Source organism: Neoarius graeffei, chromosome 24 (genome assembly GCF_027579695.1).
Source record: "Neoarius graeffei isolate fNeoGra1 chromosome 24, fNeoGra1.pri, whole genome shotgun sequence".
NCBI classification, from domain to species: domain Eukaryota; kingdom Metazoa; phylum Chordata; class Actinopteri; order Siluriformes; family Ariidae; genus Neoarius; species Neoarius graeffei.
This window is the reverse complement of record NC_083592.1, coordinates 49,523,487-49,548,249: the sequence shown is the minus strand read 5'-3', so window position 1 is coordinate 49,548,249 and position 24,763 is coordinate 49,523,487. Positions and strand designations below refer to the sequence as shown.

Genomic DNA, 24,763 nt, shown 5'->3' with positions numbered 1-24,763 from the left:
TCCAAACTTGTGGTCATTATCTCCAAACTTCTTAATATCTAGAACCTGTTTATTAATTAATACGCATTTTGAAAAATTATTTAATTTCAAGGTCTCCCCCACTGCTTTCTGTCGCTCTGACTACGTCACAGTCACTGTTGCGCTGATTGGTCAGAGCGTTGGCCTATACGCACAGAGACAGTTTGAAAGACAGCGGTTTGTTCCTCCTACCCGCTTCGGAAATGTCTATGGATCGAGGCCAGACTAAATATTCACATTTAGTCTGGCTTGCCAGGCTACCAGCAGCCGCCATTTTTGAAAATCCGTGTAAAACAACAGCTCTGAATGTTTGTGTTAAAAAACATGGGCAAGTTGCCTAAAGATGATGAGACATGGGGCAACTTTTCAGGCAGTGTTGCTGGGCAATTGCGTGTCGACACTATCCCATTGAGATTGGGCAACAACATTTCTATCTGAACCATTTTGATTGTTTGGGGCAACTTTTTAAGATCATCCAATCAGAGTGCCAGCAGTGAATTACATGACCACCTGAGAGCTTCTGAAATTTTCAACAAAGATGGCAGCGTGGGCGGCACGGTGGTGTAGTGGTTAGCGCTGTCGCCTCACAGCAAGAAGGTCCGGGTTCGAGCCCCGTGGCCGGCGAGGGCCTTTCTGTGTGGAGTTTGCATGTTCTCCCCGTGTCCGCGTGGGTTTCCTCCGGGTGCTCCGGTTTCCCCCACAGTCCAAAGACATGCAGGTTAGGTTAACTGGTGACTCTAAATTGACCGTAGGTGTGAATGGTTGTCTGTGTCTATGTGTCAGCCCTGTGATGACCTGGTGACTTGTCCAGGGTGTACCCCGCCTTTCACCCGTAGTCAGCTGGGATAGGCTCCAGCTTGCCTGCGACCCTGTAGAACAGGATAAAGCGGCTAGAGATGATATGAGATGAGATGGCAGCGTCTCCAGCAGTGTAGTGGAAAAAAAAAAAAAAAGACCGCTTATACCTTTCTAATCTGGTAAGCTGTAAAACCCAAAGTGGTGAATTTACCTCAGGAAATGATTAGAAAACCAACAGATATTTATTTTATGTGCTCAGGTTGGAATTAAGACATGGATTTTAATTTTCTTTCCAGCTAAGTGCAAACTGCTGTTCGCTAACCACCGCTCCATAGAGATTGAATGGGGATTTGGGTAACTAGCAGTGGTTTTTGCTAATATAGTTAGCTGAAAGTTATCGCTAGCTACACTACCGTTCAAAAGTTTGGGGTCACTTTGAAATGTCCTTATTTTTGAAAGAAAAGCACTGTTCTTTTCAATGAAGATCACTTTAAAGGGCTGATGACACGAACATGACTCTATGCAATTTCTTAAATAAACTATACAACATGGCAAACATGTTAGATTTCTGTTATAATTACGTGAAAAGAAGCTGTTACGCAAATATCCAACTTTTAATTGCACAGCGCAAGGAAACTGGGTCCGTGGCTCGCGGCCATGTTGTGACGTCAGCGGAAGAACACGCTGCGGTTCACTGGCTGTTCTACTCTGGTTCTACTCAATGGAAATGGCGCATGAAAACGCCGGCGAACTCTAGTGCTAGCTCTTCCTCTTCTGGGAGTCTAGAATTGTGTTGATCTCTTCCGAATAGAATCTATGATAGCCTACCCTCTTTACCCTTTGCCTCTCGTTGCTAGGCGGCAGTTACATGAAAGCCGCAAGCTTTCACAAGCAAATACATGACTGATATCACGCCGACTTTATGATTACATTTATGATTATCATGTAGAATCTATAGCTCTGCGTACCTTTATCTTATGTCGTTTCACAACACATGTTCTGACAGGAGGACTGTCTTTGGATCCGGCATAGCTACTAGTAGACCCCCTCCGGAATACTGGCAGTGTTGCCAGATTGGGAGGTTTCCCGCCCAGTTGGGCGGTTTCAAGTGCATTTTGGTGGGTTTTGAACATATTTTGGGCTGGAAAACGTCAGCAGTATCTGTTGCCAGATACTGCTGTTTTCCAGCCCAAAATATGTTCAAAATGCACTTGAAACCGCCCAACTGGGCGGGAAACTTCCCAATCTGGCAACACTGTGTAGGCACTGCTGATGGTAGCAGCACACGTTTGTGCTGAACTGAACACCCAAGAGATTCTTTTAAGCTGGGAAGGGTGTCAAAACAATCCAAATCGAAGTGTTCAGAGCACAGGACGGATGTTGGTGAGGGCTCCCACTTGTCACGAGTGCGCCTGACTTGCTTCACCCACTTCGCATGCAGCTCGGGATCTCTGGGAAACTTGAATAAACTTACCCCATCCTTGTGGGTTTTGGAGCAAAAGCCGGCAACACAACGCGAAGGCATAATAACTATATATATATATATATATATATATATATATATATATATATATATATGTGTCTAATAAAAATACTAATAATGATAAACTGAACACCTGTCACATCAACAACAAACTGGTAAGTTAGGAGGAAGGTTCTTTCGCTGACGTCATATAGCTCCTCCTCCTCCTTCGTCTCCTGGGTGCTGCAGCCCCGTCAAATTTGCCCAAATAGCCGTGTTTATCATCATAACTTGTAAAATAGGCGCCTTCGTGAATTAATATATGGATCATCGGGAATTACTTTTTATGTTATAAAACATCGCCAAAGATGTCAAAAACGTGTCATCAGCACTTTAAACTAATCAGAAATCCACTCTATACATTGCTAATGTGCTAAATGACTATTCTAGCTGCAAATGTCTGGTTTTTGGTGCAATATCTCCATAGGTGTATAGAGGCCCATTTCCAGCAACTCTCACTCCAGTGTTCTAATGGTACAATGTGTTTGCTCATTGCCTCAGAAGGCTAATGGATGATTAGAAAACCCTTGTACAATCATGTTAGCACAGCTGAAAACAGTTGAGCTCTTTAGAGAAGCTATAAAACTGACCTTCCTTTGAGCAGATTGAGTTTCTGGAGCATCGCATTATTTTGTGGGGTCGATTAAATGCTCAAAATGGCCAGAAAAATGTCTCGACTATATTTTCTGTTCATTTTACAACTTCTGGTGGTAAATAAAAGTGTGACTTTTCATGGGAAACACAAAATTGTCTGGATGACCCCAAACTTTTGAACGGTAGCGTATGTAGGGATAACGTTAGCTCTCTTGCGTCAAGTTAAAAGTGATGGGCAGCTCATGATGGCTTTTTGTGAGTTGTAATAGAGATTGAGCGAAACAAAGGCCGAAGCCAAGACAAAAGTGACGGCTGCAAATGTGTGTGTCCATCTTTGCGGTGTCTGTGTCCCTGGCAATAGATTTGCTCTCATCTGATTGGTTGTTGCTGATTTGTCTGTTGCCCTAATTAGTTGCCGGCGACATTGCCCAAAAAAGTTGCCCAGTGTATCATCACCTTAACAGTGAAGTCCAGGGTTTCGAGTGTATATGCGATGGAGGAAATGCAACATGATTTTAATGCGTCTAAGCAAAATGTAAAAATAGGTACCCTATGGGTCCATGTGGCTACGGCTTATAAATAAAATAAAATAGTTTTCTGATCCCATGTCCATACAGTAAATATAGCATATATACATGTTATCAGTGATACTTGCCTCATCTCTTATAAGCATCACCAAGCTGTGAGCAGCATCAGGGCTTGGAGTATTTTGGTTACCAATTTTTTTTGTGTTTTGTTCCAAATACAGTGCTGTGAACTAGAGCTATTTTCAAACTAGTAAGAACGCACTTGTTCATGAATTGTCCTAGAAGTATTATTTAGTACTAATGAGCACATTTTGTTTCACAAGTGGAGTGTAAAGACTCTAAAATTAAAGCAAATAGCACAAGTTTGGGCGGCACGGTGGTGTAGTGGTTAGCGCTGTCGCCTCACAGCAAGAAGGTCCGGGTTCGAGCCCCGTGGCCGGCGAGGTCCTTTCTGTGCGGAGTTTGCATGTTCTCCCCGTGTCCGCGTGGGTTTCCTCCGGGTGCTCCGGTTTCCCCCACAGTCCAAAGACATGCAGGTTAGGTTAACTGGTGACTCTAAATTGAGCGTAGGTGTGAATGTGAGTGTGAATGGTTGTCTGTGTCTATGTGTCAGCCCTGTGATGACCTGGCGACTTGTCCAGGGTGTACCCCGCCTTTCGCCCGTAGTCAGCTGGGATAGGCTCCAGCTCGCCTGCGACCCTGTAGAACAGGATAAAGCGGCTAGAGATGATGAGATGAGCACAAGTTTGACCGATTATACTTTTAACTTTCATTCTTAGTTTTCACGAAGGAGCTGATTTATTCCCACATGGGACTTTTTTATAATTGCAAACCGAGCGCATCGCTCAAAAGATTCCAACGTTGTCTTCGCCGCCTTCTCGAGTTTTTGTTGAATGGCTGGAATTCTTGGCGTAAATATCTGCCAAAAAACTAAAAAAAAAAAACCTTTCATTTGACCTTTCAGAAGGACCAAACAAAAGCTGTGATGATCAAAAGTTACATTTTCTTAAAATAAACACCACTTACTCGATATCGAATCAGTAGCCTGGGCGAACCATGAGGTGAATTTTGTTTATCTTTTTATCTCCTGATTATCTTCCGATACTGCGAAGTTATAACGAGGTTTCTCTTGTTTCGTTTCTGGTTCTGATTGTTTACGAAGTTTATCAAGAAGTAGAACGGGTAATCGAACTTGATCAGGATAAGTGCTGATTGGTTACGAAGTTTCGCTATTGTTGCACTCATTCTTACAACACGATGACATCGTGGCTTCGCCGCTCGTTCTTGTGTACCTTTGATAACGCGAGATTACGATTCGCCGTTCTGGTGACTAATGTTTGTGTTTGCGCAGTGCGATATTGTTATTCATTCTTACAACACGATGACATACACTACGTTCAGACTGCAACCTGAAACGACCCATATCCGATTTGTTGTGAAATCCGATTTTTTTGTTAGGCCGTTCACATTACCAATTATATGAGACTTGTATGCGATCTCCAATATGAACGGAAAACGACCCAAAAGTGTCCCGCATGCACAAATTGACACGTAATAAGCACATCTACGTAATACGTAAACAAAAAAAAAAGTGCGCACTCTTCATGTTTAATTTCTTTTTTGTTTGTTTGTTTAATTATCTGGTTAGTGTTAAAGTGTGAGGTCTCGTGTGTGTTTTTGTTTCTGAACTGAAATGAAAACGTGCAGCCTGGTAACGAGGGTTGACTCCTAAATGTCTCTCTAATTTCTATATAAGTGCACTACATGTTACTAGGAAGTAATGGATTTTTAAACTCTATATAGTGCACTCGAGCTTCAGCAGGCAGTCATTTGGGATACGGCCGCTGTATTACCAAACTCTTAATTCAGGCTTAATAATTTGCACATATTTATTTCGTCATATTAATAAACTTTTTCTACATTTTTATAAATATTTATTTAGACTGTTTATAGCCAGCTGAATTCTGCAACTTCTCTCAGCGCTGGCTCAAGGTGCAGAAACACCAGTGCAGTTTGCTATGGAGATGAGGCGAGACCTGGCGATGTGGGTTTTGTGGCGGCGGCGGAACTCGCACAATAATCTGATTAATGTGGGCAGCAGACTAATGAGACCGAAGGTGTCAAATTACTGGAAACTTCCAGAACAATCTTATAATCTTGTAATACAGGATGGTTTAAGTTATAAATCAGTTATAGAAACTGTTTTATTTAATCAGGCTAACAGATCAACATCCAGGTCCCTACCAAATCCACCATTAGCTTGATCAATTCTATAAAAGTCTATTTAAATTCTGAAAACTGTACAAATGTTGTTGTTTTCCACCAAAGAGGCGGGATTAGCCAACGCAGAATAGTGACGTTTGTCTCTTGTTGATGACGTGTAGGTCGCGTGAATGCGACCTGTCCGGTCAGACTGCAGTCGCATGTGAAAATATCGGATATGCATCGGAATTAGGACCACATATCCAAGCGGCCTGGGTCGCATGTGAAAAAATCGGATCTGTGTCGTTCAGATTGTCAATAACAAATCGGATACAGGTCGCATATGGGCAAAAAAATCGGATATGGGTCGTTTCAGGGTGCAGTCTGAACGTAGTCCTAGTGGCTACTTCATCGCTTCGCCTCTATGAGGCAGTAGCCACAAAAATCTTAATTGAGCAAAATGATCTTGTCCACTTTTTTTTTTTTTAAGCTATCATGTAAGAAAAGATCATGTTATAATCCACGCTAACATTTTAGCTAAACGTATTTTAAGCATTCAGCTATTTTCCTCCACAAATTCGCTCTTTGTAATGTAAAATAAAGAATTTCCTGCCATCACAAAACACTTCTTGGTCTCTCCATTCTACAGCGCAGTGCAATGATTTGTTTCTATAGAAACGTACTACCGAAACACGACACACAAAAGTGATCAAGTTTAAATCCTGGTGTTGCTAGTTTGCTGTTTTCACAGCAACACACAAACACTGGACAGGACGCACATTCATATGACGGCAAACTAGCAATGTCGCTATAGCAACCGTCAGCCTGTGTACATCACTTTTGTGTACCTACTTGCGGTGTGGAAGCAAACAAATTAAAAAGCCCTTGAAGGTATGTAGTCCTCCGGGGAGCTCCCCAGTGGGTAGTTGCTCTCAGTGAGTCCTGAGAACTGTTTGGTCTGAAAGCACCTATTGTTGGGGATTTTCACACACGACAGTCTCTAGAGTTTACACAGAATGGCGTGAAAGACACTAAAAACACCCTGTGAGCGACAGTTGTGTAGAAACAGAAAGGCTTGGTTGGCGAGAAGAATGGCCAGGCCGGTCTGAGCTGCAGTAACTCTTTGCAGCCATGGTGAGCAGAAAAGCATCTCGGAATGCACAACATGTCGAATCTTAAGGTGGATGGGCTCCAACTGCAGAAGCCCAAGTCGGATTCCGCTTGTATGCAGTGGGAGCAGCATCAGCTGTTTGGTTTTGGCGAACCTGTTCCAGCTGTACCATCAGATTTCTGCTCTTGGCTGACGGAGTGGAACCTGGATTTTTATTCCTGAAATTTCCACCCACAGTCCGGGTCTGGGTCAGTTGCGAGGTCACGGTTTGCCCCAGCGGAGGGAAAAGAAAAAAGGACAGGTGTTTAAAAGAGGGATTTTGGTGGGATAAAGTGGAGTTAAAAGTGTTGGAGCTGATGGAGTGAAGGAGACCGGGTCATGTGAATCATTGGTTAAATGAGAATGGGATTAGTACTTTGGGGTTAAATGGGATGGATGCTGAGGTCTGTTAAACTGTTTTGGTGGTTATTTTGGTGTTTGGAAAAAATGTGGGCTTTATTTTGGAACTGGAAAATATTTCGGGGAGGGGGGGTTATTCTGGTATTGGAAAAAGTGTGTGTGTGTGTAGGTATGTGTGTGTATATCTCAGTGGAGTGATGCTGATTAGTGCCCTGCTGGAGTCGTGTTTCACTGTTTGACCTGTTTGGCTCTTACACACTGATTGTTGGGTAACACATTTTGTGTGTGTGTGAGAGAGAGAGAGGGGGGGAGAGAGAGCGAGAGAGAAAGAGAGGACAGTGGTTTGACTATTTATGGACTTGGATGAATGCCCAAACTGTCCAGTCAGCCGTATCAGGTTCCCATCACTCTCATGCCTGTAGCTAAAACTGATTCGTCCCACTGATACCACTCACTGCCCTTGTGCTACTTAAATAAATATAAATATATATATATATATATATATATATATATATATATATATATATATATATATATATATATATATAAATAAAATGTGTGTGCGCGTGCGCACTCTTAGCATGTCTGTGCATGTCCATCAGTAGGTAAATATGTAAACGTACAGCAAATACAGTGTTTAATTATAGTGTGCTCTCTATTTTTACATCTCATTTGGTGAAGTGTGTATGTGTGTGTGTGTGTGTGTGTGTGTGTGTGTGTGTGTGTATACCTTTTTTCTCTTTCCATAACAAGTAGTTTTTAATTTGTAATGAAATAAATAAATAAAAATTGCTGATCTCGGAATATGTAGAAACGTCTACGCTTTTCGGTTGGCATGTAACGATGTATCATGCAACAATAAATCATGATGCAAATTTATGATGATTTTGAATCACTATCATAATCAGGCTGCATAATCTCTTAATTTTTCCTCGCTGTTATTGCGCCGTTTTAGACACCAGAAGGCAAAATCATGTATAGTAGAAAAGCATGTGACTTCACTGTCAGTGGAAGTAACACAGCTCTATTTTCCAGGTATTAAGCGCAAAAAAAAAAAAATCGGATTTAAAATTTGGAAAGAGCTGTTGTGTGACTGACTGCATAAACAGGTTTAACAAGAAATCAGAGCTCGTTCTTTTTTTTTTTTTTAAACTGGCTGCTGAAAGATAAAGAAAAGAGAAGCAAATGAAAGAAGTACAAAGGTTTGTTAAGAAAAGGCTGATTGTTATTAACTTTCATTTTTAATTAAAGGATTTTGTTTAGGCTATTATATTCTATGCAGACCCTCCAGGATTTCGCGATGTTGCGATTTTGCAACTTCAATGCAAATTCAACCAATCCCCGCAAATTCAGGGCGGCGTTGGATATAATTGCAATCACCGCAACTTTCCCGCAAATTTGACCAATCGTTGACGTCGTCTTGAGGTGACGTCGACAAACTACCTTCCGCCTTACTTCCGTGTATACGTTCAAGAGAAGCAGCATGCGCGAGTCAGTGTTTATGTAGGCTTAAATTCTGTTACTGAAAGTGTGTTATGTTTACATTGAAGGACTGTGTGCACTTTACATTATTTTTTACTTAATACAAGAAATTAATGGATGCCAACATTTTTGCCAAAATGGTATTTTATTTTCCATTGTTTAGGCAGCTTCAGCATCATACTGTGAGATTCTGTTCAAATTGTTTTTTCTCTTCTATGAAGCCTGAGCCATTTATTTTATTAGTTTATAATTATTGTTTAATTTAGTCTTCAGGAGAGACTGCCTGCACACAGTACTAGTATTAATAGTTTTTTTTCTTACATGAAAGCTGAGGCATTTATATTATATTTTAAGGTAACTTCATGTTGTGCTGTGAGGTTCTCTGCACTTTAACTTTTGAACCAACAGGTGCATTTGGATAAGTAAAGCTTATTTTTCTGCATTTTTGTAGTCCTGGCAATCTTTTATATTGGTAAAGTTGTTTATAGGACCATTTCTCAGTGTCTTGGTTTTTTTAATCAATAGTTTTTCAGTAATAACTTAATATTTAACATATCACTCAATTTTAATCACAAAAAGAGAAAATTGCAACAATTTCTCGCAACTTTCACTTCCTCCCGCAATGTAATCGCAACAAAAACCTAAAAAACACCGCAACTTTCATCACAATTTTTTGAAAAAAAAACAACAACACAACATCAGACATTTTAGCCCGCAACAATCACAAAAAAGGCCCGTGGAATCCTGGGGGGACTGTCTATGCTTTTTATGCAACCTTTACAAATGTGGGAAAATTATTGTTGGTTCAGAAAATTAAACGAAGGTGGGTTTTTTTTTTAAGTTGTTAAAGAATCAGAAAATAAATGTTGCCTTTTTTTTTTTTTAATTTACTTCCTTTATTTTGTTTTTCAAAATTATTGTTGAAAAATGGAATCATGAACCCAGTATTGTAAATCGAATCAAATCGTGCATTGGATAAATCGTTACCTGCTTACTTTTTGGAAATATAGCCAAGATGTTGCCGCCTTGTTAATTAAAAAAATCTAAAATCTCTCACACAACCTTTTTAAATTCCTTTTTTTTTTCTTTCTTTTTTTTTTTTAAATGTCATTCTTCAGGACCCGACCAATTTGGATAAATTCAACGTCTCAAATTTTTTCCACGTGAAAAACAACATGAAAGTTTTGGATCCAGGTGAGTTTACTTTTTTGTTGTGAATTGATGATGTGAGTGACCATTGTTTGTTTTTGTTTATCTGTGTTGTGTGTTTATTGAGTAGCTGTCGATTTAATCACCTTTGAATAAAACTCCTCAGCTTTCACAAGACACCAACTTCTGCCGAATGTTCCTGTATGACATCATCACATGTCCTCATAGCATTAGTGAGTTCTAAAAGCAACATAACCTTTATTTATCAAAACACCACTAATATTTAAATAATATTGGGTGGCGTTGAGTGGTATATCAGATGTATTCCATTCAGGTAACATGATATTGAACGAATTGAAGACGAGTATCTGAATGGAATATATCTGATAGACCACGGATAAAGCCTATTATTATTATTATTATTTGCACATTTAATGGAACAATTATAGATTTTACAAAAAGTTAAGAACAGGGGGGTAACTTATCGATATTGACTGCTGATTCTGATCGAATGTAATTTAAAGGGGAACAGAGGGCAATATATAGAGTAAATATAACAATAAAACGCACATTAACGAACCTTATTCAAGACTTACAAAAGTTTTTTGTTCTAAGGTTGGAAAGTTATAGTGTTTTGAAAGTAGCTCGAGCAAACTATTTCCGCAGTTTGAACAGCCCGCCATGATATTAATTTTATCCAATCAGAACGCACGTTCATTTTCTCTGCGTAACACTCATGACGTATGTATGTGCCCAGTTGTGTTGGCTCATTGAGGTTGGGAATAGCACGTGTGAAATACCTGTTTCTGCCTCTTGCGACGATTTCGCAAGTCCACGGGTGGCGCCTATCTCATTGCAGCAAATAAATTCTGCTGGACTCGTGAGCAACTCCACGTTACATTTTCCGCACGAGCACCACGCCGTGTCACCTGCACGCAGACGCTCTGCCCCATGCTCGCCATGCCCATGGTCAGCATCAGTCTCATCCTCGCCGTCATCCGAGCTTTCTTCTCTTATTTCATCACCGGAGTCGAGAGTACCTCTCCTAGCTATTTTAAGTTCGTTTCTTAAGACAAGGATTTTTTAAGATGTTACCTTGTTGACAGTTTCGGCGAGAATCTTCCGCCTTCTTCAAAACAGTCACCAGATGTGTCCTGGGGGAGCGACCTGACAGCAGGAGGCGTGAACTACCTGTCAAATTGGGCGGGACGTTCACACCTCCGTAGCATAACATCAGCTGATAAGGCACGTCACCACTCGACATCTGGTGACCGTTTTGAAGAAAGCGGAAGATTCTCGCCGAAAACTGTCAACAAGGTAACATCTTAAAAAATCCTTGTCTTAAGAAACAAACTTAAAATAGCTTTAATAGTTAGACATAATGAACTTCCACTACATAGTACCTCTCCTAGGTTCAAACTGGTACCCTTCTAAGCCATAGCCTGCTTGCAGTGTGTCTTGCGGGATCTCTTCGTATGATTCGACAGAGCTGTCGCTTTCACTTGATGCGCCCGACGCCATGATTACACGCTTCTCTCCTCTATTTCGGAGAGTTCCGCTAGTGCAGTGGGTAGCGCTGACGTCACGGTCTTTTAAAAATGGCGACTCTTGTGCGGTTTAGCGTATAAAGTATTATATTTACAGTTACCAAGATATTTCGTTGTTTTCTAGTATATAAATTTGATAGAATACTTAAAAATGCGTTACTTTGTCACATCAGCAACTGTATGTATTATATTTGGTACCCCTTTAATGTTCCGTCGATCCAGTGTACATCAGGGCTTTGAACCAGAATTTTTTTCCTATTGGTTCGTTCTGAACAGAAACGGAATTTTAACATTTCCGGTTTTGGGTTCCACCATTAAATAGACGTTCCCGAACCGGTTAGAACAAAAAAATTTCGTTCCCGGAACGGTTAATTACGTTCCCTGTCAGCTGTTTAACAAATGGCTATAAAATTACGTCTCTGTCTCATCCAGCTTAAGCCAAATGTAGGCTAATTCTATTACAACCTTCATTAAATAAGACAAGAAATAATTCAAAACAATTATTATTTCAAATGTTGGCGATTTGGATTCTCAGTATGTCTTCCCATCTACACAAACAGAAAAAGTGCCAAAAATGAAAGATAATTCGTTTAGTGTGTTACCAAAGGCTAGTCAGGCCCTATGCATTGATAGGCTAACAGAGGTTAACGTCATTTAATGTTCGCGAGCCTCTCATTAACGTGGACAAAAATATTGATATCGTGTTTGAAATTGACGTTTTTGAATAACGATAGACTGCAATATTTACCTCTTATTTAAGATGTGGAGACGTGATAGTAGTCCACCCTCCCGCTCTCTCCATTCAGTCAGCGAACGTCACACAGGAAGTGAACCCCAGCGGGTCATAGAAACTTGCGCAGGAGAAGAATGACTTTTTTATTTGTAGGCTACGGAAACTTTGAGGAACGAATAAAAAACCGGTATTAACCGGTTACCATTATTTTTAATAAGCGTTTCTGTTCCGGAACATAAAAAATAATAAAGTTTCTGGTTTCGTTTCTGTTCCATGTGAAATAGAAAAAGTTCCCGGTTTTCGTTTTCGTTCCTTGAACCGGTTCAAAGCCCTGGTGTACATGTACAAAGTCAAAGTTCTAACAATAAAAATAGTACAAGTCCAAAAAGCCTGAGCAACAACCCAACTTGTGTACAAGCTATGTACTGTACAGGTTACAGTTCAAGTTCAAAGTGGCTTTTGGTCGTAGTTAATTGTTCCATTGCACTTGTTCAAAACAGAATGGCTTTGCTGAGTGAAGTCCACGAGTGACGTCCTCTTGTAAAAGTCTCCATCACTTTTCCTCACCTCCAAGTAGAACTTTGACAATGTTTCCGCTATTGCTCTCTTTTCCAGTTTTTCGATGTCCGTTGGTCTGTTATTCTCTTGTAAATACGCGTGAAGAATATCTAGTGAAATTTTGGTAGCCTTTTGGGTGTTCAGCGCATCTGTCTCTTTAAATCTTCCGCTTTTGATGAAGCAAACATCACCGCCATGTTTATGTACAAACTGTCCGAGTCACTTGCTAGCATGGAAGTTTTACATCTCCGATGTGTCTCTCTTCCAGTTTTTCGATGTCCGTTGGTCTGTTTTTCTCTTGTGAATATGCGTGAAGACTATCCAGTGAAGTTTTGGTAGCATTTTGGGTGTTCAGCGCATCTGTCTCTTTAAATCTTCCGCTTTTGATGAAGCAAACATCACCGCCATGTTTATGTACAAACTGTCCGAGTCACTTGCTAGCATGGAAGTTTTACATCTCCGATGTGTCTCTCTTCCAGTTTTTCGATGTCCGTTGGTCTGTTTTTCTCTTGTGAATATGCGTGAAGACTATCCAGTGAAGTTTTGGTAGCATTTTGGGTGTTCAGCGCATCTTTAGTTTCAGTTTTCAGTTTATTTATTTAGTGCTTCAACTTAGCACTGGCTCTTCTCTCTTTCCTGGCGGACAAAGAAATGATGATGCACGTGCGCAGCAAAAAAGTTTTGTCATTGGATATTCGCATGAGGTCTGATGTGTGACATTGTGTTGTCTTGACAACGTGCAATATTACAACGTGCAATATTATAATTTTGCTCGGCGTTAGTAACAGTTACAGGTTTTTAGCTTTCTCCTGAAATGTTTTCTTTTATTTCTTCTTCCTCAGGGTAGTAAAACTCGCTTTCACTTTGAGCGCTGTCGTTATCGCTGTCCATGATGTAAAGTTAATGCTATTCTCCTGAGAAATGCGAAAATAAATGTTGACAAAAATTGCTACGATGTTTTTTGTTGTTGTGAACAAGCGAGTCGCCAGAGGTCCGTAACCGGGGTCCGTATCGAAGGATACGGACCTGCTCGCCAGCCAATCGGAGCGCAGGATTTGATGGAAACCAGACCACGTAAAAAATTAAATGTTTTTATTCCATAGAAAAAGTGTCCTATATGTATAATAATTTCCTCTACTGGAACACCCGAGTGTTTTATTCTTCACATCGCATTTGTAAGAGAGTAGCACGCTTTCGTGAATTTTTTTCTTTTTTTTCTTTCTTTCTTTCCCTTGTTTTATAGGAATGTTCTGATCTGCTCAGATTAACGTGTTAGATCTGCAGTTTGAGTTCATGCTCGGTTCTTCTGTCTCTTCCTGTGTTTGTTGTCTAGACGAGGAGAAAGCGAAGCAAGACCCGGCGTATCATCTGAAGAGCACGAACCTGGAGACGCGTGAGACTCTGGCCGAGCTCTATAAGGAGTATAAAGGTGATGAGCTGCTGGCTTCCACCATGAAGGAGCCCGAGGCCAAGAAAACCGACAAATTCAATGCAGTGAGTTTCTCAGTGCACTGAGCAGAAAGGCCTAAGGCAGTCTGTGACTTTTCTCAGGAAATCAATCTTTCATCTCTCTTTCTGAGCTTGTGTATTAGCTTGGCTGGGCGGCTGAGAGCTGATTGGGTGAGTGGATGACGTCTGTTTGGGCAGAAAGGTTTGCAGGGCTTCAGGGGAAGGTTGTGGCTATTACATTTTAGATCCAACTCGGAGAGTAAAGTTTTGCCTGATAAACACACACACTTCACGGTCTTGGTTTGTTTGTTTTATACAATAGAGATCTTGCAGTCACGTGACCGGAAAGTACACAGCCGCCATCTTGTCGGTCAACAGCACAGCTGAATATTGCTGCACTCGTGTACAGAATGGATCAATTTCAACCGACGGACTACACGGCTCATTTTTCTGATGAACAGATAACTAGATATATGTCTAAAATAAACGATCTACAGATTAGTGACCCTTATGGCTTACCGGACGGAGTTTTCACGACCGTGTCAGTGGATATTGAACTGCCAGAGGTGGAATACCTGGACGTGTATAATTACCTCATCAACTTTCCCTCGCTGTTCAGTGGTGAAGCACTGCGTGCCTATAAATCTCTGCACAGTTATCTTTACAGAAATTCAGGATTTGTTAGCGACTCAGATGTGGCATCTTGTAAACAAGAAAATGATCCTCACTGGATGGGTAAGTCACTTAAGTATTGAGTATAGCACTGACCAGCCGATTATAGAATAAGGTAATTCCAAATCGTCCGTCTTGTTTACCTGGCGTTGGAGAGGTAGAGGCTTAGCAGTGGAGATTTGAGTGGCTGTTTTCTGAGCTTCGTCAACAGGCCGGCTCTGCAGCCTCGCTTTTGCTTGTAAGTAAGTATGCAAGTGCTCCATAGACCCTTCCCACTGACGTCACCGGAAACCGGAAGTAAACAAACCCTGCGCCATATTGGAAGACCAACAAACTCGTGATCAGGGGGAAATAACGGCAGCGCGCGGAATTTAAACCCACGAGGCACTTGATTCATCATAAACCTACAATGGTAAACTTTTGTGCTGTGTTAGGGTGTTCCAACAAAGCTGATGGGAAAGGTGAAAAGAAGTCGTTCTACAGAATACCAGCTGTGATTGAGACACAAGGGGAGCAAACCAAGGAGCTTTCTGCCAGGAGACAGAGAATAAGTGCATTACTGAGTGTCTGTGAGCAAAGGAGAGCCTGAACGTTGCAACCTCCCTATTGGCTGTTTATTGGTTGTTTGTAAAAATGTCTCAATTGTTGCCCTTCATCGCGGACTCAAGAGACGAGACCTGACGAGTTAGTTCGTTGGTAGCAGAACAAAATGTCTGGACACAAATCGGGTTTTCAGAAAAGGAAAGAAAATAAACGCAGGGTCGAAAATACAAAAAAGGAGGCAGAAAAAGCAAAACGAGTTTTAAGGTAGGACAAATGGTTACTTTTCTGAGGCAGCCCGCCGTGGCTGCCTGCAGGCTTAATTATTATCGCCCATTTAGTTAAAATAGTTGATCTAAAATAGTTATGTGATGGTTGTCCTCAGTGTTCGAACTATGCCGATATTTTCGTGGGGTCCCTTTTTTTCCCTGGGGGGTGCTTGCGCTCGTCTCAGAGCGCGGATCTCCAAACACATGAGAAGCCTATCTTACGCACATATCACGCGGACTCCACACCTCCACACACGCATCGCGTCTGAAGTCATAACTCATCAGGGGAAATCGTGTCCGCATTGGCATGTTCAAAAAACAACCTCGCGTCAACAATGATACCACACGCAAGAACAAAAAAAAAAAAACATTCAGGCTACTCAACAACCAACCTGGCAGCAGCGGTCGTTGTCATATCGGTTTATTTTATCTTTGATGTAAAAACAACACTTCGGATATGCAAATGCTTCCCGTTACACACGATTGCTATGCCAATAAACATCATTTTGCCAATATTTTAGAGACCCCCCAACATTTCCCAAATCATGTTTTCAAGGGATCTCATGTCTGTTTCAGGGGATCTCGGATCCCCCGAGTACCCCCGTAGTTCGAACACTGGTTGTCCTGATTTAGACTGGTGTGTTTTTGTTTTTTTTGTTTTTTTTGGGGGGGGCAGCCATTCCAAGCTAACCTACACATCATAGTCATTTTTTCAAATCTCACCAGGTGTTTAAAAACTGCAGCTCATTACAAAGATGTATATCTGAAGTTAATATATATGAAAAATCACAGGGATAGGTCACTCCAGTACTGTTACCATGACGATGGAAGACACACCCCTTGGAGCACCCTCCAAAGATGCCAATGCATTTTATCTTGCATACAAAATGACATTTTATCTTGCATACAAACCGAAGGATCTGCAGCTGATAACATTTTGGAAAACTTTGTTCACCAAGTTGAACTAAGGACCACTTTATTCTGTGCATTGTTATGTGGGAGTTTAAAAATAAATAATAATAAATAGATACAACTTTTGCACTTTGTTTCATACTGGTGGAGGTACTCGTCACGGAAGTCACATTTTTTTCGGTCACAGAAGTCACATTTTTTTCGGTCACGGAAGTCACAGACTCCCAGTGCTCTCCAAGGTCAGCAATTTACTAATTTATGATGGCTTGCTTAATTTAGGAATCTCTAGACTTCCCCCTGGTATACTGTGTGAGACAAATGGTACATCTCTCCCAGAAGGCTACGAACTGGATAAAACATTTCTTCAGTCAATATTTTTGAGGATGTAGCTGTCACGGAAGTCACATTTTTCTCCTGTTTTTTTTTTTTGTATGAAAATGTAGTTAGAAATGAAAAAAATGTTGGCTATACTAAGGAGCTGTATAATGGCCATGAAATAAATGCATAACATTTTTAAATTTGTTCTGGAATTTATGGGCCATAGATTGACTTCAACCAAATTTGAGTAGCTTTCGTCACGGAAGTCACCTTGGAATGGCTGGGGGGGGTTGCGCGATGTTGCACCCGGGTCCAGATTAGGGCAGAACCGGCCCTGGCTACATTTCAGGTGTAGTTCGTTTTATGTATGTATGTACTTGCATAGATGTGTACTTGGTCTTCCAATATGACGACTACCGAAATCTCGCGGCGCGGTGACGTCATGCGGGAAGGGTCTATAATGCTGTTGAATTCTCGATTCTGATTGGTCAGAAGGGACTTGGACAGGGACTCGTACAGAAGACCACTTTTTAAAATCCGTTTAATTGTTGATCTGGTGACATTTTCTGTGAAAAGATGTTTAATGTTCATGAAAGGAGTTGCAAGTGTCAGAAGCAAAACTAAAGTCAGTAGTTTGACAAGCTGCTTTTTTTTTTTTTTTTTTAAATTTGTTTAAACTACTTTCTTTCGAAAGAAGAGAGGCTAGTGAGCGGAAACTTTTTTTTTTTTCTTTAATTCGGTTTTCATTTTATTTAGATTTATATTTCCACATTGACGTTTCTACAGTATTTTATTTTATACTACTGTGTCTCTTTTATTTTTCCTCAAATCTTTTCATTGTCTTTGCTGTTTTCTGTCGTCTTGAGCAACTGGCAAAAGAATTTAATATTCCTTCCGGTACGTATCATGTCAAAATCCCCCCCACCCACGGGATAGGTCCCCCATCACATGACCACTCCCAACCAGGGAGAGCAAAGGTCATCACATGCTTATACAACATTAGGGGGCTGTATAATGCACTCGAAGGAAAGCGCTATCCTCCTACTTCTGTATCCATGAGCTCACAGACGCCCATGATTGGCTCACGTCACTGTAATTGTCAACAATATGAGAATCTAATATTCATATTTGAATGTTCACGACGTTTAAACATCAGAACAAGAAAAATTGCGATCTCAAAGTGTGACTTTCTCTCGCCGTGGCATGGGTGTCGGTTTGAGCCAGACGGACTGGTTTGATTAGAGCAGGGGTTCTCAACCTTTTGCAACCTGGGCCCCACCAAAGCTGGTTCATTGCAGTTGGGGGCCCCTCTTCTCGCCCCGCCCCCACCCCCCCCCCAAACACACTCACCCGCAGTGACGCCACCTGACCTACAGCACCTTATATCGACCGATAGATAGATAGATAGATAGATAGATAGATAGATAGCCAGCCAGCCAGCCAGCCAGCCCTGGGCTAGATTATTCTTATTATTATTATCATTATTATTATTATTAGTAGTAGTAGTAGTAGCAGCAGTAGTAGCATTATCCATAGTAGACTAGCAGTAAGAAAACAACAAAAACAACAAATTATTTGGGTAGAGCTGAAATGGGGAAAGCAAAAATACAGTGTGGGGTAGTAGTCTTTAAAAAGACTGTTTGGGTTTTGCGCTGTATCGATGGATTGATGATAGTAGACTAGCGAGAGTCGGCACGAGTTAACTCGGCAAGAAACCAGACTAGTGTGTGTGTGGCAAGCACTCACACGGTGGCCACGGTATGCAGACTCACTCACGTGACGTTGCGTCATGTTCGCGTCACGGGCTTAAAATAACCTACACACAAGATTTTACGATAGATTGATGATAGATTTTATAATAGTATTGGTTTGTATGTAATAGTCCAATGTCCTGCATTTTGACATGGGTAAATGTGTTGCATCTGCTTAGCTACTATAGCCTGTTAGCCCCAGATTTTTTTTTTCCTCCATACATGAAGCCTACTCGCGACCCCCCTGGAGTGGGGGCGCGCCCCCCCCCCCCGGTTGAGAACCACTGGATTAGAGTATTTCAGAAACTGCTGATCTCCTGAGGGTTTTCACACACAAACAGTCTCTAGAGTTTACACAGAATGGCGCAAAAAACACTGAGCTGAGTGAGATGCAGTTCTGTGGGTGGAAACTTGTTGATAAGAGAGGTCAGAGGAAAATGGACAGACTGGTTTGAGCTTTTTGGCCAGGAAGGATCTAGTAACTCGTGTATAATCACTCTTTACAACCGCGGTGAGCAGAAAAGCATCTCGGCATGCGACAGAAACAGAAGACCACATTGGGTTCCAGTCCTGCAGCACGGTGGTGTAGTGGTTAGCACTGTCGCTTCACAGCAAGAAGGTTCTGGGTTCAAGCCCAGCAGAGTTCCTTTCTGCTTGGAGCATCTTTTAATTTAGGCCTGTGAGGTTTGCTGAATCTCCTACAGACACTGTGTGCGCGCGTGCACATTCTGAGGTGAATCATGCCTCTTGGACACTGCCACCATCACACAGCAACTGGAGCAGAAGATACCACCTCTCCTAATTTGCAACAAGTCTTACACACACACACACACACACACGCGCAGCCAGTGAAGAAATGACGGCAGCACAAGTGTGACACATCAGTCAGTGTGTCATGCCATGTTAAAAGTGACAAGGTGAAAAAGAGCACTGCATTTCAGAAGCGTGCCCTACCCTGAACATGACTCATCGTGAGCCGGAGTGTGTAGTGTGTGTGTGTGTGTGTGTGTGTGTAGGTGCAGTACATTGGCCTTGCTTCCCTCACTCTTAGATTAGCTCTGGTTCTGGCACATCTGCCCACGTTCTTTCAGCTAGATTAACTCTGCAAGCTCAGCCTCTTCACCAAGCTGTTGCTTTAATTGGCCGGTTCAGGGGCTTGAATCTCTGGCTCCGGCTCGCTGCTCCAGAAACGGCTTGGCTGAGATGCCACGGTGCGAGTTCTGCCTTCTGAGACGGGGTCCTACGAAAGGTCATAACCTAATATGGAGCAAGTAGTTTGGAAATAAGTGCAGCTAGTTTTGTCTCGGCGTGTGTGATGCTCTCGTCTTCAGGTAGCAGGTATAGATCGTTGAAGCCATCGTTCACAAAACAGGTTCTGTATTCAAGGAGGAATAAATGAAAAAAGGTGTCTTATTTATTTATTTATTTTTTTTTAAATGTACGGTAAATTGACATGCCTTCTCTAAAGGACTCCTCCATCTTCTCTGCAGAAGCCACATACGCCTCATGAATTGGCTGTTAAAATAACAGATGGAGCTGAGAAAGCTTGGACGTGTCCATTAGCCTGAACTATAAAGTTTACAACCCATGTCTCATCGATGCTCACTGACCACTTTATGCAGTTACCCGGTCAGTCAGTCATGCGGCAGTGGCACAACGTCATGCAGCTGGAGAGAAATCAGTATCGGCGTTTAACGGGCGATAAATGACCATTTACATTCCAGGCATTGAGCAGATGCTCTTATCCAGAGCGACGTACAGCATACCCAGAGCAGCCTGGGGAGCAATTGGGGGTTAGGTGCCTTGCTCAAGGGCACTTCAGCCATTCCTGCTGGTCCAGGGAATCGACCCGGCAACCTTTTGGTCCCAAAGCTGCTTCTCTAACCATTAGGCCATGGCTTAAAGGAACAGTCCACCGTACTTCCATAATGAAATATGCTCTTATCTGAATTGAGACGAGCTGCTCCGTACCTGTCCGAGCTTTGCGCGACCTCCCAGTCAGTCAGACGCAGTCAGACGCGCTGTCACTCCTGTTAGCAATGTAGCTAGGCTCAGTATGGCCAATGGTATTTTTTGGGGCTGTAGTTAGATGCGACCAAACTCTTCCGCGTTTTTCTTGTTTACATAGGTTTATATGACCAGTGATATGAAACAAGTTCAGTTACACAAATTGAAACGTAGCGATTTTCTGTGCTATGGAAAATCCGCACTATAATGACAGGCGTACTAACACCTTCTGCGCGCTTCGACAGCGCATTGATATCTGAGCTCCGTATCAATGCGCTGCCAAAGCGCGCAGAAGGTGTTAGTACGCCTGTCATTATAGTGCGGACAGGGATGTGATTTTTCCGCGAATTCGCGGAATTCCGCTTTTTTCACCTCAAAACTTGAAAAAAAAAAAGCTTCCGATTTTTCCCTCAAATCCACATTCGTATCCTATTCGTTCCGACTTTGTTTGAAAGATGGCAGCCTCGGATTTGCATCTTTACGCCTCGATCACGGAGGCTGCCATCTTTCAACTCTTTGTTTGAAGCAAGCGCATTCATTGGTTGTTACAGAGCGATGGGCCAATCATGTACCTCGTTTTATCTCATTGACGTAATTACGTCATTTACGCAATTCCGTCATTGAGATGAAACGAGGTGCGTGATTGGCCCATCGCTCTGTAACAACCAATGAACGCGCTTGTTAGATAGCTGTACGTAAGCTCGCTTCAAACAGAGTTGAAAGATGGCAGCCTCCGTGATCGAGCGTAAAGATGCAAATCGAGTGAGAGCGAGAGAGAGAGCGCGCGCGCGCGAGTGAGCGAGAGAGAGCGAGCGCGAGCGTGCGTGCGTGAGAGAGCGAGAGAGAGAGTGAGCGAGAGTGTGTGTGTGTGTGTGTCAGAGTTGCATGTTGACCATTAAATTGGCTTGAATTTGTTAATCATGACAAGTTTTTTCTTGTGTGTTTGCTTGCCATTTTAGTACAATTTTTAAGTCAGAAAACCCCAAAACCCAGGAGCTTCGGGGGGCTTCCCCCCTTGTCCCCCCACCAGGGTGCTGCCCTGGACCAGCTGGGGGCCTGCGGCTCCCAGACCCCCGGCTAAAATTTTCAGATAATTTCACCAGCCCCAAATCACATCCCTGTGCGGACTTTCCATAGCATAGAAAAATCGCTACGTTTCAATTTGTGTAACTGAACTTGTTTCATATCACTGGTCATATAAACCTATGTAAACAGGAAAAACGCGGAAGAGTTTGGTCGCATCTAACTACAGCCCCAAAAAATACCATTGGCCATACTGAGCCTAGCTACATTGCTAACAGGAGTGACAGCGCGTCTGACTGCGTCTGACTGACTGGGAGGTCGCGCAAAGCTCGGAGAGGTACGGAGCAGCTCGTCTCAATTCAGATAAGAGCATATTTCATTATGGAAGTACGGTGGACTGTTCCTTTAATGTAGTAACTCAAATAATCGCTCTTGACGACCGTGCTAAACAGAAAAGCATCTCACAGAACATTTGAAACCTGAGGTGGATGAGCTCCAGCAGAAGGTCACATCATGTTTTACTTCTTGTCACCCAAGAACAGGAAGAGGTTCGGTCTAACCGGGCTGTTGAAGACTGGAAATGAGATTTATTCGATGAGGGAGTTTCCATCATGCTGCTTGTGTACTAGAGTGTAGATCGAATAGTTTTTGTGTGGTAATGTTCAGAACATCCCACACACTTCCTTTCCTTTCCTTTCCTGCTCCCACTGTTCCTGCTGTTCAACTCTGTTTGTTTAAATGAAAGTATTGAAGGTCTAAGGTGTAATCAGAGTGCAATTTGGATGGAACACTGAGGAACCTCACCATCATCGTGTGTGTTTGTTTGTGTTTGGTTTTTTTAGGCTCATTACTCCACAGGTCGGGTGTCTGCTTCCTTCACTTCCACTTCCATGACTCCAGCCACCACACACGAAGCAGGTACGACGCTCACACAGTAAACACTCCCATCTTTACTTCCCAGCTTTTACACCGTTATATCGTTCTGTTTCTGGAGAAAAACAAACCGCTCCCATTTACTCGGGGGATGTTTGTACAAATTTCTGTTGCTAAAATGACTTCCCCAGCAGGAGCAAGTTGGGTTTGTCATTAAACGCCATAAAATCTTGTTTTGCACAAAGCAGCCCCAGAGTCACAGCTGGCTCATGAAATATAAATGCAAAGAAGTTTCAAAATGCTGTCCGGTGTTTATAATTTCAAATACAGTGGTGCTTGAAAGTTTGTGAGCCCTTTAGAATTTTTTCGATATTTCTGCATAAATATGACCTAAAACATCATCAGATTTTCACACAGGTCCTAAAAGTAGATCAAGAGAACCCAGTTAAACAAATGAGACAAAAATATTATACTTGGTCATTTATTTATTGAGGAAAATGATCCAGTATTACATATCTGTGAGTGGCAAAATATGTGAACCTCTAGGATTAGCAGTTAATTTGAAGGTGAAATTAGTCACGTCTTTCAATCAATGGGATAACAATCAGGTGTGAGTGGGCACCCTGTTTTATTTAAAGAACAGGGATCTATCCAAGTCTGATCTTCACAACACATGTTTGAGGAAGCGTATCACGGCACGAACAAAGGAGATTTCTGAGGACCTCAGAAAAAGCGTTGTTGATGCTCATCAGGCTGGAAAAGGTTACAAAACCATCTCTAAAGAGTTTGGACTCCACCAATCCACAGTCAGACAGATTGTGTACGAATAGAGGAAATTCAAGACCATTGTTCCCCTCCCCAGGAGTGGTCGACCAACAAAGATCACTCCAAGAGCAAGGCGTGTAATAGTCGTCGAGGTCACAAAGGACCCCAGGGTAACTTATAAGCAACTGAAGGCCTCTCTCACATTGGCTAATGTTAATGTTCATGAGTCCACCATCAGGAGAACACTGAACAACAATGGTGTGCATGGCAGGGTTACAAGGAGAAAGCCACTGCTCTCCAAAAAAAACATTGCTGCTCGCCTGCAGTTTGCTAAAGGTCACGTGGACAAGCCAGAAGGTTATTGGAAAAATGTTGCTTTGTGGACGGATGAGACCAAAATAGAACTTTTTGGTTTAAATGAGAAGCGTTATGTTTGGAGAAAGGAAAACACTGCATTCCAGCATAAGAACCTTATCCCATCTGTGAAACATGGTGGTGGTAGTATCATGGTTTGGGCCTGTTTTGCTGCATCTGGGCCAGGCCGGCTTACCATCATTGATGGAACAATGAATTCTGAATTATACCAGCAAATTCTATAGGAAAATGTCAGGACATCTGTCCATGAACTGAATCTCAAGAGAAGGTGGGTCATGCAGCAAGACAACGACCCTAAGCACACAAGTCGTTCTACCAAAGAATGGTTAAAGAAGAATAAAGTTAATGTTTTGGAATGGCCAAGTCAAAGTCCTGACCTTAATCCAATGGAAATGTTGTGGAAGGACCTGAAGCGAGCAGTTCATGTGAGGAAACCCACCAACATCCCAGAGTTGAAGCTGTTCTGTACGGAGGAATGGGCTAAAATTCCTCCAAGCCGGTGTGCAGGACTGATCAACAGTTACCGCAAACGTTTAGTTGCAGTTATTGCTGCACAAGGGGGTCACACCAGATACTGAAAGCAAAGGTTCACATACTTTTGCCACTCGCAGATATGTAACATTGGATCATTTTACTCAATAAATAAATGACCAAGTATAATATTTGTGTCTCATTTGTTTAACTGGGTTCTCTTTATCTACTTTTAGGACTTGTGTGAAAATCTGATGATGTTTTAGGTCATATTTATGCAGAAATGTAGAAAATTCTAAAGGGTTCACAAACTTTCAAGCACCACTGTAAATGTACAAATGTGTGCAAGTGTAGTCTGGGCCAGGTGATGGTATGATATTGATATTGTTCTGAATTATTGTTGATATAGCCTAATAAATTTTTTAAAAAATAATTTTTACCACTCAATACAAACTCTGTTTTGTTCAAATTTTTTATTTTTTTGGTGTTTTTTTTTTATAGATAATTTTTAAATTTTTTTAATTATGAAAATTGTGTGAATTTTGGGCGGCACGGTGATGTAGTGGTTAGCGCTGTCGCCTCACAGCAAGAAGGTCCGGGTTCGAGCCCCGTGGCCGGCGAGGGCCTTTCTGTGTGGAGTTTGCATGTTCTCCCCGTGTCCGCGTGGGTTTCCTCCGGGTGCTCCGGTTTCCCCCACA

General features: G+C 42.0%; 1 protein-coding gene across 1 annotated transcript in view; it reads left to right on the top strand.

Annotated features, from left to right (window-relative positions):
* The window catches only part of ppil2 (peptidylprolyl isomerase (cyclophilin)-like 2), a 166,461-nt gene that overhangs the window by 57,698 nt on the left and 84,000 nt on the right, over positions 1–24,763 (top strand). The window contains exons 9-11 of the mRNA XM_060907425.1: positions 9,772–9,847; positions 13,974–14,134; positions 22,424–22,499. Of these exons, the coding sequence (XP_060763408.1) occupies positions 9,772–9,847; positions 13,974–14,134; positions 22,424–22,499 (313 nt within the window). The remainder of the gene's footprint in view (positions 1–9,771; positions 9,848–13,973; positions 14,135–22,423; positions 22,500–24,763) is intronic.